Raw genomic sequence first — 21,196 nt, 5'->3', positions numbered from 1 at the left:
TGTTATCTTTCACGGGTACTTAAAAAAGCCCTCCCGCGAAAGACAAAAGTTTTGCTGATGCAAGTAGCAGCGTGAACACGGCTTTGTCGGCAGGAGCGACAAATCTGTCGCCGCTCGCGGGGCTGGAAGTATTTTTTCGGCAAAAGTGCCGACAAAATACCAGCAGAGAGTGTTCACACACGCTGACTTTTAGCGACAAGGCGCCTTATCGCTAAAATCTGCGTGGTGTAGACAAGCCCAAAGAGCGCTATTTTAAGGGTTGCATTTAACAAGGGAAGGCTACATGGAAAATACTCCATACCCAGTAGAGAGACGAGGTGCGTGACATAATATATTTTATTGGACTAACTTCTGTTGGTGAGAAAGACAAGCTTTCAACCCACCTTGTCTCTCTAATATCCTGAGCCCCACATGGCTACAACTACACAGTATACGTATCCAGTAGGCTGTTACCAAATACCCATAGAACTCAATCCAACCAGATTTTTTTTTTAAACCAAGCAAATGCCGTCGCCTGCACTGAGAACTATGCCCAGACAGTTTCAAAATTCATCCATTTTTACAGTGGCCTGGCGTTCAAAAAAAAAATCTGGTAAAAGAGGTTGTTGGCGAGGGGAAGGGGGTTGGAGGGGGGAATGAGTAGTTAACAAGAAAAGTATATTTCCTACCCTTACCAAAGTTAAAAATGATTGAATGGATCTTGTTCATACTTTCCAATAACAAATCACTTTTGAGCAGAGACCAAGCATGGAAAATTTCAACCTCAAAGGTGACTGTGTCCGCAACATATGAGTGTGTAGGAAAAGAATGTTATAATTGGAACTATATTGCAACCTTATCTATAGAGGATACTGCCATCACCCAAAGTAAGTGAAAAGTGATGCACTTAGGGAGAAGAAGTAAACAGCACTGATACTAAAGTGAGGATGGTTGGAAAGCAATAAATCACTCTTCATTTCCTGGTTTTCAAAGGTTTAAGTTTAGCTGAAGCAGCACGGAGCTATCTTAACTCTGTGTTGATGCCGTTTTGGGACAGTTCAGAGTAATGCACACATGCACACCTACACACACACTATGAGTATATAAAATATTTGAAGCACTTTGAAATGAACAGTGCTTTGACTATCTCAGGCTTATTGCTTTGTTTGTATCTGTGCTGTCTATTTCTTTTTCCTAGGTGGCTAACTTACATTTATTATAGTAGGCACTTGGTAGTACCCTTTATAGTTAAGGTTACAATACGATTCCAGTTATAACAACCTGAAAAATGAAGGATGGTCCAAGTGGTCTTTACAGGGCCATGAGTAGGAAAGTATTATCTTCAGCAAGACATAATTTGAAACAAAAAAAAGGACACCAACCCTAAAAATCACTTCTACCCATGCAACCTTGCTGACTTTCCTGAGTGTGGTTGCCTGGGGAGAAAAAAGAGAAGAATTTGGCCCCAGATTTCCATATAATACCATTTCTGTTTCAGCTATTATGTACAATGTAAAAGGAACTGTCAAGCATTTGAAATACAGTAAAATAAAGGCCGCCTGCTACCAAGCTATTTCATAAACCATAACAATCGCATTGCTACTGCAATAGCAGCATGTATGTTGTGTGATATTCTGAACCTTCCTAACATCTGATGAGGATAAACAGATGGTAAAAGCTATCTGGGAGCTGAGCTGACCCAGGCATCAGATGTGTAACCTCTAGAAACCTGACTGCTACACTGTCATCATCTCTAAGGTACATAGAAAGAGGGAGAGGACAACAATACAATCGGTCGTTAAACTCAGACTCTCCGGCTACTGATAAGTCTTTGTTTTGTGTTTAAAATAACTCGTCATTCTATTCTCAGAGAATCTTGAAAAATCTACTGGAATTGTAAAGATGAAAAAATGCCCAGCTCCTGGGTCACTCACCTACAGATCTAGGGCAACACTGTGCACTTCTCTGCACTCCCCGTTTACACTTTGTGCCCCACCCATAACCTGGTGCTTAGTGTTTGTTGATGGTTCATTGCATATTTACAGGAAGAAACAGAAAGCTCTTGGCTAGTTTTTATTTGTCTCCCTACTTGAGTGACATATTGAATATGTGCCAAGAGGCTGACTTTGCAAAGAAAAAGGCTGAAGATTTCAATTATACACTTCAGATATTGGTATCAAACACCCCTGCCATAAATGACTTCCTCAAGAAGCTCTCTGGAGATCTCTGCTGATTACATAGCAGCTTCATTATCAGTAAAGTCTGTTTGCTTTTAAAATTAAAAAGACCTGCAACCCAGATTGATCTCACAGAGTAAAACATTTCATCAACCTGATGCCAGACAGCCAAAAATAACACCTCTCCTTCATGAACTGCAACTGAGAAACAAACCAACACAAGCCCCTGGCTACTTGTGCGTATCATCGTGACATGTAAGTCTCATTGTTTTTCTTGACACACCCAAAACCCAGCTGATTAGTACTCAATTTACCCACTCACCTATTCACCAAGAGTGAAATTCACACCTGTACAGGGCTCTCTCATAAATGGGCACAGTTTACGGCTCCTCTTAAGATCTGTGTTGTCGGCTTAAGTGGGACTTAAGTAATGCACAGGGTGTTGATGAGTCCTCAGTACCAGGGTAAATGTCACCTTAAACTAATTTCACAGGATTTGCTTAATCTAACTAGGTTCTCAGTCCATGACAACCTTCCTTTCTATTCTACTCATTCTGAAGCCACCTCATACCCCTCTTCTTCAGCCATCTCTTGCTATTGCATAGTTCCATCTTAGCTTTTTCCCTTTCAGGAACTCACATAATACAGTGGGGTTTTTTTAAAAATCAGCAATTTTTTAAAATGTTTATTAAAAGGAAAACAAATTAAATTAGCATTTGTGGCCTAGTGATAGTGTAGAGGGAATGCCCTCAGCCATCAGGGATATATGGGGGAGGGGTCCTCCTGTGAATCAGTCTCCTAAGGCCAGTTAGGAAGCTATGTTGATGGGCTCTGAATGGGGGATATGATCCAACAGTGACCAGGACACCATAAGTGCTTAGATATTATGCTGAGTGCTGGATGACATAGAAAAACCTTATATAGATTAGAGCGAGAGAGAGGGTGGGGGGAATGAGTGTGGTGAAGAAGTGAAAGAATTCTCCAAAAGAATTGGTACACTCTAATAGCCGGGTAGGACTCTATTAACCAATCCCCTGTGCCATGGTTGTGCTGCTTTAAAATTCATTATGTATAATTCTCTGATTAACCTTTAGTAGAAATTACTGTTAGAAATTACTGATTCGGGGAGCAAGGGGACCTATGAAAAACACTTATCTACATGTAAATGGTGTAGTGACTGTTAGAGGTGACCAAAGCTGGAAGAAAACCTGAGCCTCTTCAACATGAGGCTTTGTTCTTTTCTCCTTCTCTCAACAGTGTATTGAAATGTTATTTTCAGCAACAGAACTGATGTCAACATAGAAACAGCAAAATCCAGGCTAAACTATTGGTTGTAAGGGGCAGATGAAACCCATAACTAGGTTTAATTCACCTCCTCCCAAATCATGCAACCCGTAGAAAAACATTTTTAGCAACAGAAATGTCGAGGTACTTTTAAAATTATTTATGAACTTTAGAAAAGATACAAAGGGAAACTATCGGACTCACAACAAAGTCTTCAGTTACCTGAAGTTAAGGGGATCTGATTCTCCTCTCACACTGCTCTGCCCTCGTGTACCACCACTGGCTTAAAAGGCATTATTTCTGAGCGAGCAGGATCAGAGCTGAGGAAGAGACCTCAGACAAGAAGATATGTAACAAGATGTGTCACAGCAGAAAGCAACATATTAAATCAGGGCCCACTTACTAGTCCCTTTAAAGGGGGAAGAATTTCAGCTTGAACTATGAGGTTTTTCTGGTTTCTATCACAGCTTTCCCATGATTTAAATGTTGCTACTGCACTGACTAGAAGAAAATGTGATGCTGTACCTGCAGATAGAAGGGTAATGGGATTCATAGTTGTTCAAGTCACAGGAAAACCAGCTGTGCATTTTCCTGTCCTGTTGGCTCAAACTTCTGTATGTAATCCTCTATATTTTATTATATTTAGGAGTCTGTTGGTCATACTTCAGCCTTGTATTTACTATGTATTCAGAGGGTAGAGGGATAGCAGCCAGAATACACACACATTTTTTAATTTTTACAATTTGTTTGCAGATTTTATGGCTCCGTCAAGGTTTTAATTACAAATATTACATTTCTTCCTGCAGGATACTTCAGGGGCAGGAAAAAACAAACCGTCTCATATATTTGTGTTTGTATTGGACTAAACGTTTTAAATAATCCAGGCACATTAGGTTAAGAAAAAATCCTAAATCATCTTGTCCATTATAAATAACCTGCCTATATTCTGCAGCTCTGCTAGCAAATCACCACTGAGATTCTGATGCAATTCTAAAGAAAAAAAAATTAACCCAACCAGTGCGTATATTTTCCAGGTAGACTCTGTTTTAAGTGAGACATCTGCAGCCACTTTAACCTTCACTTCTTTGTGAGCCCTGCTTTTGCCACCAGCCAATTAGTGAACTCTGGAGGACTTTCTGGGTCAAGCTATACCAAGTACCTCAAATCCTCGTTAACGCTAATTAGTGCTCAGTAGGTTAATTGGTCGTGAAGCTCATCTTTTTTTAATTACTCGAACAAATGAGCCAGCGGGACCTTGTGGTCAGCTGTGAATTATTCTGTTTGTTTTGATGCTCCTCGTTTGAATGTGTAAAGCCAGATGTTTGTTGCCCAGACTTAGGGCCTGTTTGCTTTTGTTGGAGGAAAAAAAGGACAAAAACCACTTTTTTAGCACAGTTATTAAGCATCTCAGCTGATGCCTTAGAACAATTAAGACCCAGGATGCAAGAGTGACTTTGTGCATGGGATAGAAAAAGTCATCATTTGAAATGATAACATATCACCTTAAGAAAAGGAGTACTTGTGGCACCTTAGAGACTAACCAATTTATTTGAGCATAAGCTTTCGTGAGCTACAGCTCACTTCATCGGATGCAGCTCACGAAAGCTTATGCTCAAATAAATTGGTTAGTCTCTAAGGTGCCACAAGTACTCCTTTTCTTTTTGCGAATACAGACTAACACGGTTACTCTGAAATGTATCACCTTAAGATGTCCCTTCAATTCCTTATCAGCTGTAACAAACAAGTGCCATGTTATTGATATAGTCCAAGAAGAATCATACACATTGGAAATGGTAAAGACCTAATAGGTTGTCTTGACCATCTCAGGCAGCCAGTGCAGGGAAGTTCCGTATACAATATATTCTATGTTGTTAATTCATAGAATCAAAGGCAGAAGGGACCACTGTGTCTGACCTCCTGAATAACGCCAGCCATAGAACTTCCCCAAAATAATTCCTGTTTGAACTAGAGCAGATCTTTTAGAAAAATATTCAGCCTTGATTTAAAACTTGCCAGTGATGGAAAATCCACCACCGCCCTTGGTAAGTTGTTCCAGTGGCTAATTATTGTCACTTAAAAATTTGCACCTTAGTTCCACTCTGAATTTGTCTTGCGTGAGCTTCTAGCCATCATGGTATACCTTTGTCTGCTAGATTGAAGAACCCATTATCAAATTTTTGTTCCCCTAGTAGGTGCTTACAGATTGTGGTCTTAACTTTGTCTTTGTTAAGGTAAATAGATGGAGCTCCTTTAGTCTATCACTATAAGGCAGGTTTTCTGATCCTTTAATCATTCTTGAGGCTCTTCTCTGAACCTGCTCCAGTTTATCAACATCTCTCTTAAACTGTGGACACCAGAACTATCATAGTATTTCAGCAGTAGTTGCATGAGTGCCAAATACAGAGGTAAAATAACCTCTCTACTGCTATTCAAGATTCCCCTGTTTACTTCATCCAAGGATAGCATTAGCCCTTTTAGCCACAGCATCAAATTGGGAGCTGATGTTCTGCTCATTATCTGCCATTACCTCCAAATCTTTTTCAGAGTCACTGCTTCCCAGGATAGAGGCCCGTTAGTGTGTCCTACATGCTTTGTTCCTAGAAGTATACATTTACATTTAGCCATATTAAAACACATATTGTGTGCCTGTGCTCAGCTTACCAGATGATCCAGATCACTCAGTATCAGTGACCTGTGCACTTCCTTATCTATCACTCCCCCAATTTTTATGTCATCTGCAAACTTTGTTAGTGATGATTTCATGTTTTCTTCCAGGTAATTGATAAATATGTTAAATAGAATAGGACAAAGAACCAAACCCTGAAGGACACCTTGTTTTAAATGTCTTGTTTTAAATAACTCAAATGATGAATTTTGTACCACTTCCTCGCAAGACTGTGCCACAATCTTCATCTTCATTCTAAGGACATTTTCCTGAGTATTCATCCTAAATTATCATTGCTTTGATTTTACTTCATAACTCCTTTATATCACTTTAAGCAATTCCTCTACACTTTTTGTACTTTTACACCTCACATAGTTGTAAACTATTGTTATATCTCTTCCCCCTCAACTCTCAGAGTCATTGTTTAAACAAGCAACACATTGATCCTTGCAGTCCCTTCTAACCCTATGATTCTATGTTTCTTTCTTTTAATTCTTCCTCATAAATCTGTCCTTCTGGCCCCCATAAGAATATTCTCTCGATTACCTCCAGTTTGGTAACATTGTCCTGTTATTGAGGTGCCCGGAGCTGTATGAAGCATTCCCGGTGTGGTCTCACCAGATATGTTAATAGACCTGTCATCTCTCTCTCCCCTGATGCACTTTCCACTGCAGTCTGTAGCCCAGTCATGCATGAGTTCCATGTGGGTTAATTCACACACCTGCACAGAGTCTCACTGAACACAGAAGCAGTATTGACTGAGGTCACAAACCCGCAATTGTGACCTCAGCAACCTCAGCAAATGGTCAAATGTGGCATAGTGCATGTCTGTGGGACAAGCATGAGATTGTGGTTAAGGTTTTGTGCTACAGTGTGAGGGATATTAATAAGGTCTGTGTGTTTTCTTTATCTGTGGAGGCAGAAAGAAATTCCCTGTGGAGGTGTAGAGTCTTTCAATAGCAGTGTGGGCATGAGAGTACAGTAAAAAGGTGTCTCTTAACTTGGCATTTCCTTACTTGTAAGGGTTTGTGTCAGGTGATGTCACACTTAAGCAGCCTTACCTGGTTTTAAATGAAGTTTTTGGTTATGGGTATTAGATACACATTCCTCTCAAAAGAGCTTTCTGGTAATTAGATCGGAATGTAGATGTTCATGATTCAGTACTTGACTGGGCCTGATCCAAAGCCCATGTAAGTTAGTAGATGATTCCCTGGACCTCACTGGGCTTTGGATCTAGCCCTTTAACACCAAGATGTACTCAGTGAGTTGGCCAACACAAACCCAGGGTGAGCTTTCAGTAAGTGTATGTTGAAGCCCCACAGCCGGAAGAAATGGGAAGCAGTGCAAGAAAGCCTTTCTTCTGCTGCTCGTGACACATCTAGACTCTGGTGTCTGCACCTACAGAAAGGAGAGGCTGAGAAGCAGCAGGTATTCTCAGACATTTATATAAACGTGTGCTTGATTATATTCCAATCCCCACTCACCATATGTCACTTGTCTTTTTTAAAATGTAGGCTCCTTAAGCAGGAACTAGCTCTTCCTACGTCTACATACAGCACCTAACACAATGGGACCCTGATCCTGCCTGGAGCCCTTGAGTGTTACACTAACATAATTAATAATACTGTGAGAACTGTTTTTCAAGTTTTGGAAGCCTTTTCCAAAATGATGCAAACCAAAGCTCTTCCAAGTAGCATTTTAAAAAACCCACACAAACCTCTGAGCATGCTTTAGAGAAGATTCTACGTCAGAAATAATTAAATATATTTCTGCAGCCAAAGGGTTTCCAAACTATGGGACTTTCTACAACATTAGAACCTGAACAGAAACAGCCCAGGATCCTGCAAGGCATAGCCACCTTCCCTTGGATAACAAGTGCCAGTTTCCTAGGCTTGTAGGAATCTATGGCTCTAAGTTGGGCAGTCCAGAATGATTCCTGGACACACACAGTTTGAAAACACCATTCATACTGTCTTGTGTCTCTGTCCTGGGTGTCCTGGCACACTTTGTTAGGATTATCTCTTTGTTTTTTCCTAAAAAATTTTTCCAGGAGACAAGAGAGAATTTATAAAGGTTTCCACTTTCTGAAACCAAAATAATAAACTGGAAGGTGCTGTGGCTTGATAACTGGAATAGGCAGATTTATTCTGTACAGGTATATGATTCATCTGCCTTTATCTGTAGGTCAGTGGGAATTCTTCAAAAGTGACAACAAAGTAATTTGGCCATTTCAAAAAGACATAAGAAAATATTTTTATTCAAACAAAGGGCAATGCAGAAAGTATTTTGCCTCATTCCAGCTTTGCTTGGTAGTTGCTGTACTTGATAATAGTGAGGCAGTGATAGAGACGTAGAAAACTCATAGTTTAAATACATCTGAAGTGTGATCAGTAGGAAAAGCTAAATAAGAACATAACAATGTCCATACTGAGTCAGACCAATGGTCCAGCTAGCCCAGTGGCCAATGTCAGGTGCTTCAGAGGGAATGAACAGAACAGGTAGTCATCGAGTGATCCATCCTCTCTTATCCACTCCCAGCTTCTGGCAATCAGAGGCTAGGGACATTCAGAGCATGGGGTTGTGTCCCTGACCATCTTGGCTAATAGCCATCGATGACTCTATCCTCCATGAACTTAGCTAATTCTTTTTTGAACTCCGTAATAGTTTTGGCCTTCACAACATCCCCACAATGAGTTGCACGGGTTGACTGCATTGTGTGACGAAGTACTTCACACAGTGTGCTTCTCAGGGGAACTGTAATTTCAAGGGTTTCTGACAGCCCCAAGAATTCCCCTTATATTTCCTCTTTTTCCTCCTTGCCTCCTCTCTCCAAAGCCTCATGATGCTGGAACTTTCCATATGATAGAAAATGGCTGGAGGTGCCTCACTTTTTGGCCCATTGCCAAAGCTCCATTCATCTGCCAGTGGGGGACACCAGAGAGGGAGCCACTTGGCTCACTTTTCCTACAGAGGCTGAGCATCCTGCCTCTAGCATTCTCCATCGCTACCCTGTCAGGCAAAGAAACTGAGATCAAGATAATAGTCATATGCTGCGCAGACTTCTGTTCTTGGAGACAAATCTTGCCTCCTTTGTGGATTCAGGGGACTGCCTTGTAATGCATCATGTGTAGTTCCACTGTGCAAGAGGAGTCTGAGGTCCTGTGTAGTGGGGTCTGAGCCCTCTTTGCACTGTAAGGATTTAGGAAAGAATCCAGTGGCTATTTGACCCCCCCGCTTCACATATCTGGAACAGTGGCCACAAAGTGACTTGGTTTTAGGGTAGCAGCTGTGTTAGTCTGTATTCGCAAAAAGAAAAGGAGTACTTGTGGCACCTTAGAGACTAACCAATTTATTTGATCATAAGCTTTTGTGAGCTACAGCTCACTTCATCAGATGCATTCAGTGGAAAATCTCCCCACTGTATTTTCCACTGAATGCATCCGATGAAGTGAGCTGTAGCTCACGAAAGCTTATGCTCAAATAAATTGGTTAGTCTCTAAAGTGACTTGAGGTGATTATTCCCTTTGTCCTCCATGGATGTCCCCACTGTTCAGTTTGCTGTGAGAGGATTTGACCCTTGAGATGAATCTAATGAAATTCTAGGTGGAGTGAAAACCCACAAAGATGCATTGCACATTACAGACATTTCAGAAATTCTGGCTGGCATCTTCTTGTTTAAAGCAGTTAACTGTTCCAGTGAAAGAGAGTGGCCTGTTAAAACGGAAATCTACTTGTCTACAGCAGTAGCAGCAGTGCCCCTTGGAGTCCAAATTTCACATAATTCATGGATGTGAAATCCTAAGTGTCAGCAAGAAAAGGTATCTAGGTCCTTGCTCCAGAATGTCTGCACAGTCATTAGTATACGTAGCCTGATTCTGATCTCAATGTAACCAGTGTCAGTCCCTGAAGTCAGTGGAGGTTGGGGAAAAGGGAGTGAGAAGAGAATCAGGCCCTGAATTCTGAAAATTCAGCGTAAAGCTGGTATGAATTAGACCATGCCAATGGAGTCGTGTTAACAAAAATGAGTCTGATTCTCTGTTCACTGGCACCAGTGTAAATCAGGAATAACTTTACAAACAGGACAATTACATGAGTCTGAGAGAAAACACAGGGCCCCTATCATTTTGAACTAAAATAGATTATGCTAATATATATATTTCATAATAAGAAATATATGTAGTAATGTATAGGCCTATCATTAAGGCCCCAGTCCAGCAAAACACATAAACATGCATAATATTAAATGTATAAGAAAGCCCACTGATGTCAATGAGACTATCATGTGCTTAAAATTATGCACATGCTTAAGTGCTCTTCGGGATCAGGGCCACAGGGTCAGTATTATCCTTTTATTCTGTGAACAAAACTCACACTGAAATAATAGTTTTGTGCAAATATCCATGGTAGATAGTAGCTGTTGATTCCCGTGTATACCTTTCTAGAGATTCATAATAGCTATTCCCTTGTCTCTGTCTCTTTTGGTCGGTCAGTCGGTGTGTTTGTTTTTCTCCTCTAGTTTGCATTTGCATGTGGTAAAAATTGAATAACTTTTAAAAAGCTAATTTTAGACCCACACAGGACTAGAAATTGGATTGTGAAAACTGAAGATTTATGTTGTTGTTCTTTTTATCAAAAACTGGAGATAAATTTGTATTGTCCACTGGGAAAAAAACCAAGCTGTATTCATGAAAGAATTATGGTGGGTTTCTTCTATGGTTGTTTCAAGCCATGCTGCAGGTGTGATAGAAGCCTTTACCATACACTAAGTAAAAACACATTGCTCCTTCTCTCTAAGGCACAACCTACAAAGGAAGTTTTTATTATCTACTACAATTAAGATGGGATGCCAAGTTCAGTACAGTTATGCCCAAGGCCAAGATATCAGGCACCCAGATGCCACAATGATGCAACCTCAGCATCTCAGAGATAGACAGAGCAGATGTACACTTTATACCACTATGCCTTAAAAAGAAGGAGTCCTGTCATCATAGATCCCTGATGGTGGTGTCCATTGTAAAGAAAGTTAAAAGAATTGTTTTTTACACACTGTAACTGGTTTATTTAAAAAGCAAAAGTACTCGGTTAAATACACTCGAGATGCAGTGAAATTATCTAGGGACTCACTGTGTGTATTTGGCTTTTTTTCCAGCTTGAACGAACGTGATCATTTGTTGAAAAGGCTTGGCAGAAAAACTCCTCCGAGCCTTTTCCGAGCTCATTCTGTCCAGCAAGGTGTATCACGTAAGTACCTGACCCGGTGTGTGCCTCTCAGCAGTCAGTCCCAGAGGAATGAAGGGGAAGATGGTTATTTTTTAAATTAAATTGTAGGTAGAGATAATCTGGTACAGAGGCTGAGCTGACAACCAAGAGTCAGAAATTTGGAAGGGGAATTAGTGTATTTGGCCCCAGGCTTGTAGAGGTTGCATGTAGATAATTCCCTAGGACCTAATCAAGTGGCCCAATGACAAAATCCCAATGCAGAAATTCTGTAACTTTAAAATCCTGATATTCTCAAGATCTTGTAAAATTTGACAGGACAAAAAATAATGTTCAAATAGAGCTCTGCTTTAAACGGTGACTGTGTTTTCAAATGATAGCTATTAACTATGGTTTTAAAAATACAGAAATAGCTCAGTGGTGCCATTTGAGAAAAGTTCTAAATGTTTTTAATAGGCAGGTGGAGGTCCTCGTAGCTGCCATTTTGTATTCCTCTTCTTGGCCTCTTCTGGGGAAGTTAATGGCAACCCTAGACCTGCCTGCTGCTGCTAAAAGAAAGGATCAATGTGTCTCACACTGCATCTGAGGTCATCAGTTTATCCCACTGCACAGGGCCATGAGACAGGCCCTGTGTCCTTGGCATCTCTACTTGCGACTTCTGGATTTTCATCAGGGCTTCCCCAGCATTAAAATAGAATGTGAGAACTCCACAGACCAGAACCCCCAGGGAACCATGAGCTAGTAAAAGTTAAGAAATTTTTTTTGACCTGCTATTGGGGTGGATTGTCTTTTGCAGTCAGATTTTTGATGAATAACATGCTCATCTTACTAAGGGAAATAGCCCCATCAACTGCAATGGTGCTGGTTGCAGGATAGTGCTAAGACAAAAGGATTTGACTCCATATCATCCATTTAACACAATGAGAGTTTTTGAAGGTGAGATCTGTATCATGTCAGGATTTCAGCAGGTGGGGTACAGCCAAATTTCATCTCTTCTCTGTGCCCATTTCTTTAGCAGAATCATAACTGCTCAGAGGACCCTGACCCAGAAGAACTGGTGTGTTTCTGCTACAGAAATAGGGTAGGATTTAAGAATCCCATACATGGGGTGCAGAGATCCCCTGCAGATGCTCAGGAGGGATTCAGGGCAGGACAGGAGTAAGGCTGGTAGATCCATTACTGTTCAGATCCACTGGGTCATTCTCCTCCAAAGAGGGGAGAGTGCACTGGCTGCAGGGGCTAGAGCAGCCTTGACTGTGCAGTAACTTCTGCAGACCAGCTCCACTGCCATTGTGAAGTCTGGAAAGAAGGGATTCAATTTCTCCTTCACCCCCACAGAAAAGGTCAGCTTGGCTGTGCTCTGCTTCCAGGATTTGTTCCTTTGTGTCCAGAGGTAAAGGGTGCTGGTTTTATCTCTCTCTTTCATGCACTATGGAGACACTTTGAAGCAATTCCAGAGGAGATGACTGGCAGAACAAGCCTGTAAAATAGAATCAGGAAAACCTGCTAGAAAAACCTACGAACCAACCTGCAGACAGTGCAGAAAACCAGCATGCTTGTGTTACCCGTCAAATCTGAACCACATGCTCACAATTTGTAGAATGCATCTTTGTGTTTTTAATAGGCTGATAAGCTTTGGGAAACAAGAATAAGATATCAAAATAAACTTTGATTCAGTTAACTGGCTCCCCATAAATACAAATGATTAAGTGCAAAATGAGTCAGTCCAGATAGGACAAGTTCCAATTGCATGTCTGTTTTTCACATGAATGTAAATTTTCATTGTGAAGTTGTTAAGACTAAAAGAGGCTTTTATGGCAGATCCATGATTCTCTAAAATTTCTGTCATCCCTTGTCAAACATTGTTTTCAAACATTGCACAGCTGCTATATGTGCGGGGCCATATGAACATATGCGTTGGTTTCACGGATCTAAATTGAACAAATGTTGTATAAATATTTAAAAGTGTCAAAAGAAGCAGCTGGTGGCTAAAGCAGTAGTTTTGTCATAGTAAATATGTATTTTGAATCACACCCTCTGGCTCTCTAGAGCCATTGTGATTCCACTGAGCTTCCAAGTTCCCACCCAAAGAGTTCAGCCTATCCCAAAACTTGATCATGTGACTTCAGTTCAGGCCAGGACACTTGCATTTAACACAGCAAAGATCATTAATTTTGTTCTGGTTGACAAGGCTGAGACAAACCCATTACCCTGTTAATGGGAGGGGGAGAATAAGGGTAGTTTCCCATCAGACATCATAAAATAACCCAGAATCAATATTGTAACTTGGGGAGGAGGGGGGCAAATACTGTTCCAAGATTCGCTGCTATAAAATTGCATTAAAAACCTTTGATCTCAAAGCACATGGGAATGACATTAGTTCTAGGACAACACACACAAAAACAATGGATTTTGGGCTACTTCTAATGGCCTCAGGGATGGGGGGAGGAAGCTTGGAAGTTTTAGACCCTAACAGCCATTTTAATTTGTTTATGACCATGGTTTTGTGTTCATGAATTGAGAGTGTCAGATGAAATGCCAGAAATGTTCTATAGTTTAACTGGGCTCTCAAGGTTCACATTGTTCTTTTCTGACTGGCATGGCTTTCTGAAAGATTTATGAAAATGAACAAAGATTTTCCACTGAGTTTCAGATTTTGATGCCAATGCCAGTTAGAATTTCATTATCCTGTGGCTTTTAGTAGAAGAGCTTTGTACCTTTTGTCAAGCTTACATGCTGAACATTTCTGCAGCCCAAAAAGTTTTAGTGGAAATGAATAGATGGTGCAGTGATTACGGCATTAGCCTCTAGGAGCTGGTGCAGTTCCTGTCTGAGACACCTGTATGAAATCAGTGCTGGTTAGCTCAGCATAACGTCTGCGAATAGATTTCCCATTCCCATCTGCTTTCTAAAATCCCAGCAATAGGAAAAGCATCAAGTCCCCCTAATTAAGAGGGGAGATTGGCCCACAAGTGGGAATAGCTCTGAGAGAGAGCAGGAAATGCTGCAAGGTTCCTCTCACACATGTTGCTTATCATCATTCCTTCAAGTGTGTGTAGAGGAATTTGCCTTTTCATGGAAGGAGAAGTAGTTTGGCTCCTAAAACGCATGGATACCAGGGAATCTGTTGGTAACAGGGCTTTTGCCATGGGGCTCCTGAACCTCCACCCACTCTGGCCCCTGCCTCCTCTGGCCCTCTTCTGACCCCATGTTAGCACAGCTCTCTTGTTGCTTTGACAACAGTATGGAGGACTTCTCTCCTGGCCAGTTACCCAAGAACAGATGGAGGCCCCACAGCTGCAAAAAGCAGCTCTACTCCCCAGTTCCAGGCTACTCCCCTCCCCGGCCTGGATCCCCAGCTCCCTCAGAATCCCCACAAAAAGGGTTTCTAGAGACAAAAAGGAGAGCAGTGTTACCTAGATGGCATTCCCCACATGCTCCAGGAATCCACTGAACAATTGTCCCCTCAGCCCCTGGATGCCACCTGGATTATTCCATATGATCCCACAAGTATAGTGGCTGACATAATTCAAAACGCTCGTTGTCAGCCTCCTGTCAGCACTGGGCTGTCATTTGACCTACTACGTACTTAAAAACAGCGGGCTGAATCCTGCACTCCTTAATCCTTCCCTCCGCAGAACTCCCACTGAAATCCAGAGGAGCTGTGCCTGACTAGGGATTATAGAATTTGGCCCAGATTTCCTATGCTGGCAGAGGAAATCACCCCTTCCTTTGACAGTGTAAGATAACTGTATTGAGTAAGTCTTAACACAGAGAATACATTTTACACCTTGTTAATCAATAGAGAAACAGCACCTGTCATTTCAAGTTGGTGTCACAACATAGGGATTGGAGAATAAGAAATAACTATAATGTGTTCATGCTGAAGGCTCTAGTCCTGCCATTTATTGTGTCCTAAAAGAGGCTGCCTTCTTGCTACTTTCCTCTGGGTGCATGTTGATCTGAAAAACCATCAGGTTACTTCGTGGGATTTTTTTATTATTATTAATCCATTACCTTCTTTCTTTGGGTATCAAGGCTTCCGTACTTTTTCTGGCCAAATTCCATACAGCAAATATGGCTGTTGTGATATTTGTTGAATATGAAGATGTTGGGATCTTTTAACATTTACTTAAAAAGAAAAGGAATAGCAAGAGGAAGTTTGGCTTAATGATGTTAGATCTGGTCCCAAGCTTCCTGAATGTGAATACTTTGATTTCTAGAGAAACCAAACAGAAACCTGAACGTTCGTCATATTTTTTCCTCTTGGGTCCTTTTTAAAATATCATTTGTCAGAACTGGGAAAATGAGGGGTCTTTTAGTATGTGTTAATTAAAATGCACTAGTTAACATCATATAGACACTACTCACTTTCCCAGAGTTGACAAACCCAAAGAGTTGTGTGAAATTTGTCCATTGACAAGACATTACTGGTCTTTAATAGTAATTGGAGATAGACTTTGTCACATTCTCTGAAGGTCTGCGCTATTGGGGTATGTCGCCCCAAGGCATGGAAGCAAGTTCCAGAGTTGATAAGTTTCTGCTGAAAGCTGATCTGCCCCCAGTCATGAGCCAAACAAATTCATGAACTCTCAGCACAAATGTGCTTTCCCAATGGACCTGAGCTCAACTGTCAAATAAGAGAGCATGAGGAGAGATGATCGCTAAAGAAAATCCCTTAAATACCTAACAATGCATGAACTTCCGTAACGGATTTCCTGAAATAAACAGATTGTTCAGGATGTCCTCAGGCTCTGATTCTGCAAGCTGCAGTGTGTGGGTGGATCCCCTACATCCAGGTGTACAGGTTTGGGGCCTATATGTGGACTACGGTTCTTTATGTCTCTAATACAGCATTGTATAGAACAAAATAATCAGCTGAGTATACTGAAAAACGTACTGTTAAACTAGAAACCTAGTAATGGGAGACAAGATTCTGATCTCCTCACAGCAGAACGTGAAAGCTAACAAACAAGATGTGTTTAAAATTCAATAGGTAGCCTGATAATATGCGGAATCTGTGAAACCTTATATTTGATTAGAATGTGACCCCTCTTCCTACCAAATGAACCAAGCCATCAGATATTTTAAAATCCTTCTGACTTAAAGTCTCAAATAGTTGAAAGTCTCAGAATGCGGAATATAATGGGTCTTACTTCTGAAACAGTAGAGACTAGATTCTGCACTGAAAATTCCAGAGAAGCACTCTCTCTGCTAGGTCTGCTGGAAAAGATCTGAACAATGGGGGCCTTGTTCCCGATGCAGAATGAGAGGTGTGGTTTTAAAAACCAGAGCTGGGAGAAGTTCAGACTTTCGAAAGGTCCCATTGTAACAGGGCCATGGAAATTTCATTGTTTTGGGTGGTGTCTGGAAATAGTGGAAAGACCCAGTTAGCCAGGTCTAGGAGAATCAACAGCATTTAATCACATTCTGATTCTGCTAGAGGCATAATTAGCTGCCTGAACAGCTTTAATGAGTTGATTAAAGAACTGCATAGTGTGAAATAACCATCTCTTATTGAGATCAACAGTAAAAGTAAAATAAACTGTCAAATGTTGAGCCCAGGCTGAGTGGAGAGAATAAGTGCATCTTCACTGCATGCTTCTTTCGGATATGTGCATATCCATGTAGCCCCTCACTTCCCCCCAGCACAGGTATAAACAGCAGTGCAGCTGATGCGGCACGGGTTAGGTGAGTGAAGACATGCCTGAAGGGTGTGCGTGTATACATACCCTGCATGGCTCTCCATTCACCCAATCGATGCCTCTTCCTAGGGTATATCTACACTGCAATTAAACACCCACAGCTGGCCCATGTCAGCTGACTTGGACTCATGGGACTCAGGCTATCGGACTGTTTAACTGCAGTAAGAAAAGGAGTAGTTGTGGCATCTTAGAGACTAACAAATTTATTTGAGCATAAGCTTTCATGAGCTACAGCCCACTTCATCGGATGCATTCAGTGGAAAATACAATGGGGAGATTTATATACATAGAGAACATGAAACAATGGGTGTTACCATACACACTGTAACGGGAGAGTGGGGGGGGGGGGAAACCTTTTGTAGCGATAATCAAGGTGGGCCATTTCCAGCAGTAGACACGAATGTCTGAGGAACAGTGCGGGGTGGGGGGGAATAAACATGGGGAAATAATTTTACTTTGTGTAATGACCCATCCACTCCCAGTCTTTATTTAAGCCTAAATTAATTGTATCCAGTTTGCAAATTAATTCCAATTCAGCTGTCTCTCATTGGAGTCTGTTTTTGAAGTTTTTTTGTTGAAGAATTGCAACTTTTAGGCCTGTAATCGAGTGACCAAAGAGATTGAAGTCTTCTCCGACTGGTTTTTGAATGTTATAATTCTTGACGTCTGATTTGTGTCCATTTATTCTTTTACGTAGAGACTGTCCAGTCTGGCCAATGTACATGGCAGGGGGGCATTGCTGGCACATGATGGTATATATCACATTGGTAGATGTGCAGGTGAACGAGCCTCTGATAGTGTGGCTGGTATGATTAGGCCCTATGATGGTGTCCCCTGAATAGATATGTGGACACAGTTGGCAACAGGCTTTGTTGCAAGGATAGGTTCCTGGGTTAGTGGTTCTGTTATGTGATGTGTGGTTGCTGGTGAGTATTTGCTTCAGGCTGGGGGTCTGTCTGTAAGCCAGGACTGGCCTGTCTCCCAAGATCTGTGAGAGTGATGGGTCATCCTTCAGGATAGGTTGTAGATCCTTAATGATGTGTTGGAGAGGTTTTAGTTGGGGGCTGAAGGTGATGGCTAGTGGCGTTCTGTTATTTTCTTTGTTGGGCCTGTCCTGTAGTAGGTGACTTCTGGGTACTCTTCTGGCTCTGTCAGTCTGTTTCTTCTCTTCAGCAGGTGGGTATTGTAGTTGTAAGAACGCTTGATAGAGATCTTATAGGTGCTTGTCTCTGTCTGAGGGGTTGGAGCAAATGCGGTTGTATCGTAGAGCTTGGCTGTAGACAATGGATCGTGTGGTGTGGTCTGGTTGAAAGCTGGAGGCATGTAGGTAGGAATAGCGATCAGTAGGTTTCCGGTATAAGGTGGTGTTTATGTGACCATCACTTATTAGCACTGTAGTGACCCAGAAGTGGATCTCTTGTGTGGACTGGTCCAGGCTGAGGTTGATGGTGAGATGGAAATTGTTGAAATCACGGTGGAATTTCTTAAGGGCTTCTTTTCCATGGGTCCAGATGATGAAGATGTCATCAATGTAGCGCAAGTAGAGTAGGGACATTCGGGCTCAGGCTGGAGCCCAGGCTCTGTGACCCAGCTCAGCCTTTCCCCTCTGCCTCCCACTGCCAGAGCTTTTCACTGACATGTAGCTACACACCACAGTGTGAATGAAGCCTGCTTCTCATTGTGGCGTCTAGCTACTCATACCAAAAGTGTAATGTAGATAAAAGTAATGTAGATGTCACCAATATGTTTGTATCAGCGACACTAGGAGAGATGCCCTGCCCGTGATCTGCCCACAGAAAGGACATGCCAAGGAGTGATCCCTGTGTGGATCAAGGGCCCCACGAACCTTGGTTCTCTTAAACACAATAAAAGAAGTTCCCAAGGCAAGGTATGTCCCACAGTCATTAACCAGTTTGCATGAAACAGTTTAACCAGGCATCTCTTTTGTTGTAATTTGTCTGACTTTGCAGCAGGATAGGACTTCGTTGCCGTTGGTTCCAGTATTAAAATGCATCTTAAAAAGTCAAGTATTGAAAATTAACTAGAAGCTCTGTTCAATGTCATTTAAATAGTCCTAGGGTAATGACAGATAATTGTCTGTGGGTAATTGCCTGGGGTGTGAAGGAGTTTGGTAGTAGCTATGGCAGCTGGATACCACCTGAGGATCTTGCTGTATGGGGTAATCCTGCAGTCAGTGAAGATAGCTCCAGGGCACAATGCAAAGCTGCCCTAATTTGGGGTAGCATATGGGCTACTGCCTTCAGTTATTTAAGGCCAATCTTGCAGTCTTTATCCAAGCTGACGTTCATTGAGATTGTTGCCTGAAGATTGCAGGATTCTGGCCCTTAGAGTAGAACAAGCACACTTAAAGCATTTGTTTGCAAGTGTGAATTCACCCTTGTAAGAATGTTTCATAAATCTTCTTTCCTTGCTAGCATCCAGTGTGAATGTGTTCTTTGCTAAAAGACTTCTTAAACTTTGTAAATTAGTCTGTGCACCTTCAGTTACAGACAGGGAAGTCCACCCTGTATTTCTGTATACCATGTCGTTAGCATGTAACCGTGCTTATGTTAAAACACAGTGAACTATTGTCAAGGTTCCTCCCCCACTCTGAACTCTAGGGTACAGATGTGGGGACCTGCATGAAAACCTCCTAAGCTTACTTTTACCAGCTTAGGTTAAAACTTCCCCAAGGTACAAATTAATTTTATCCTTTGTCCTTGGGATATCCACTGCCACCACCAAACTCTAACTGGGTTTATTGGGAAACGTAGTTTGGACACGTGTTACCCCCCAAAATCCTCCCAACCCTTGCACCCCACTTCCTGGGAAAGGTTTGGTAAAAATCCTCACCAATTTGCATAGGTGACCACAGACCTAAACCCTTGGACCTGAGAACAATGAAAAAAGCATTCAGTTTTCTCACAAGAAGACTTTTAATAGAAATAGAAGTAAATAGAAGTAAAGGAATCACCCCTGTAAAATCAGGATGGTAGATACCTTACAGGGTAATTAGATTCAAAACATAGAGAATCCCTCTAGGCAAAACCTTAAGTTACAAAAAAGACACACAGACAAAAATAGTCATTCTATTCAGCACAATTCTTTTCTCAGCCATTTAAAGAAATCATAATCTAACACATACCTAGCTAGATTATTTACTAAAGTTCTAAGACTCCATTCCTGGTCTATCCCCAACAAAGACAGACTATAGACAGACACAGAGACCCTTTGTTTCTCTCCCTCCTCCCAGCTTTTGAAAGTATCTTGTCTCCTCATTGGTCATTTTGGTCAGGTGCCAGCGAGGTTACCTTTAGCTTCTTAACCCTTTACAGGTGAGAGGATTTTTCCTCTGGCCAGGAGGGATTTCAAAGGGGTTTACCCTTCCCTTTATATTTATGACAGCTATGTTATCATACTGGATCTGAGTTGCACAGGATCCTGGAAGTACCCCAATGGGAAGAGGTCTATTCTCAAATGTAATTCAAATTTAAAAAAAACAAATTCTGGAATAAATATGTCTGCTAGCGTCTGGTCACCCCATCTCAAAAAGGATATAGTGGACCTGGAAAAGGTTCAAAGAAGGGCAACAAAAATGATTAAGGGTCTGGAACAACTTCCATGCGAAGAGAGATTAAAAAGACTGGGAGTGTTCATCTTAGAAAAGAGATGACAAAGGTGAGATATGACAGGAATTTATAAAATCATGACTGGTGTGGAGAAAGTGAATAAGGAAGCATTATTTCCGCCTTCACATAAAAAATAGGGGGTACCTGATGAAATTAATAGTCAGCAGGTTTAAAACATACAAGAGGAAGTACTTTTTCACACAATGCACAGTAGACCTGTGGAACTTGTTGTCATGAGGCCAAAAGTATAATAGGGTTCAAAAAAAAGAATTATATAGGGTTAGGGAGGACAGGTTCATCAATGGCTATTAGCTAAAATGGTCAGGGATGTAGCCGCCTGCTTGGGTCATCCATAAACTCTAGCTGCCAGAAGCCGGGACTGGATGACGGGTGGATCACTCAGAATTGCCCTGATCCGTTCATTCACTCAGAAGCATCTAGCATTGGCCATTGTCAGAGAGAGGATACAGGGCTACACGGACAATTGATCTTTCCCAGCATGGCTGTTCTTATGAGAGCCCGGAACCTTGAGCGTCCAGT

The 21,196-nt window shown here is 41.6% G+C and overlaps 1 protein-coding gene across 3 annotated transcripts in view; it reads left to right on the top strand.

Moving 5' to 3' along the window:
* The window catches only part of ATP8A2 (ATPase phospholipid transporting 8A2), a 690,440-nt gene that overhangs the window by 662,275 nt on the left and 6,969 nt on the right, over positions 1-21,196 (top strand). For all 3 annotated transcript variants that reach the window (XM_084650563.1, XM_084650564.1, XM_084650565.1), the window contains exon 36: positions 11,255-11,346. In XM_084650563.1, coding sequence (XP_084506689.1) covers positions 11,255-11,346 — 92 coding nt within the window. The remainder of the gene's footprint in view (positions 1-11,254; positions 11,347-21,196) is intronic.

Source organism: Lepidochelys olivacea (assembly GCF_965140295.1).
Source record: "Lepidochelys olivacea isolate rLepOli2 genome assembly, chromosome: 1".
NCBI classification, from domain to species: Eukaryota; Metazoa; Chordata; order Testudines; family Cheloniidae; genus Lepidochelys; species Lepidochelys olivacea.
Note: the sequence above shows the minus strand (reverse complement) of the source record. Positions and strands in the feature narration are given on the sequence as shown.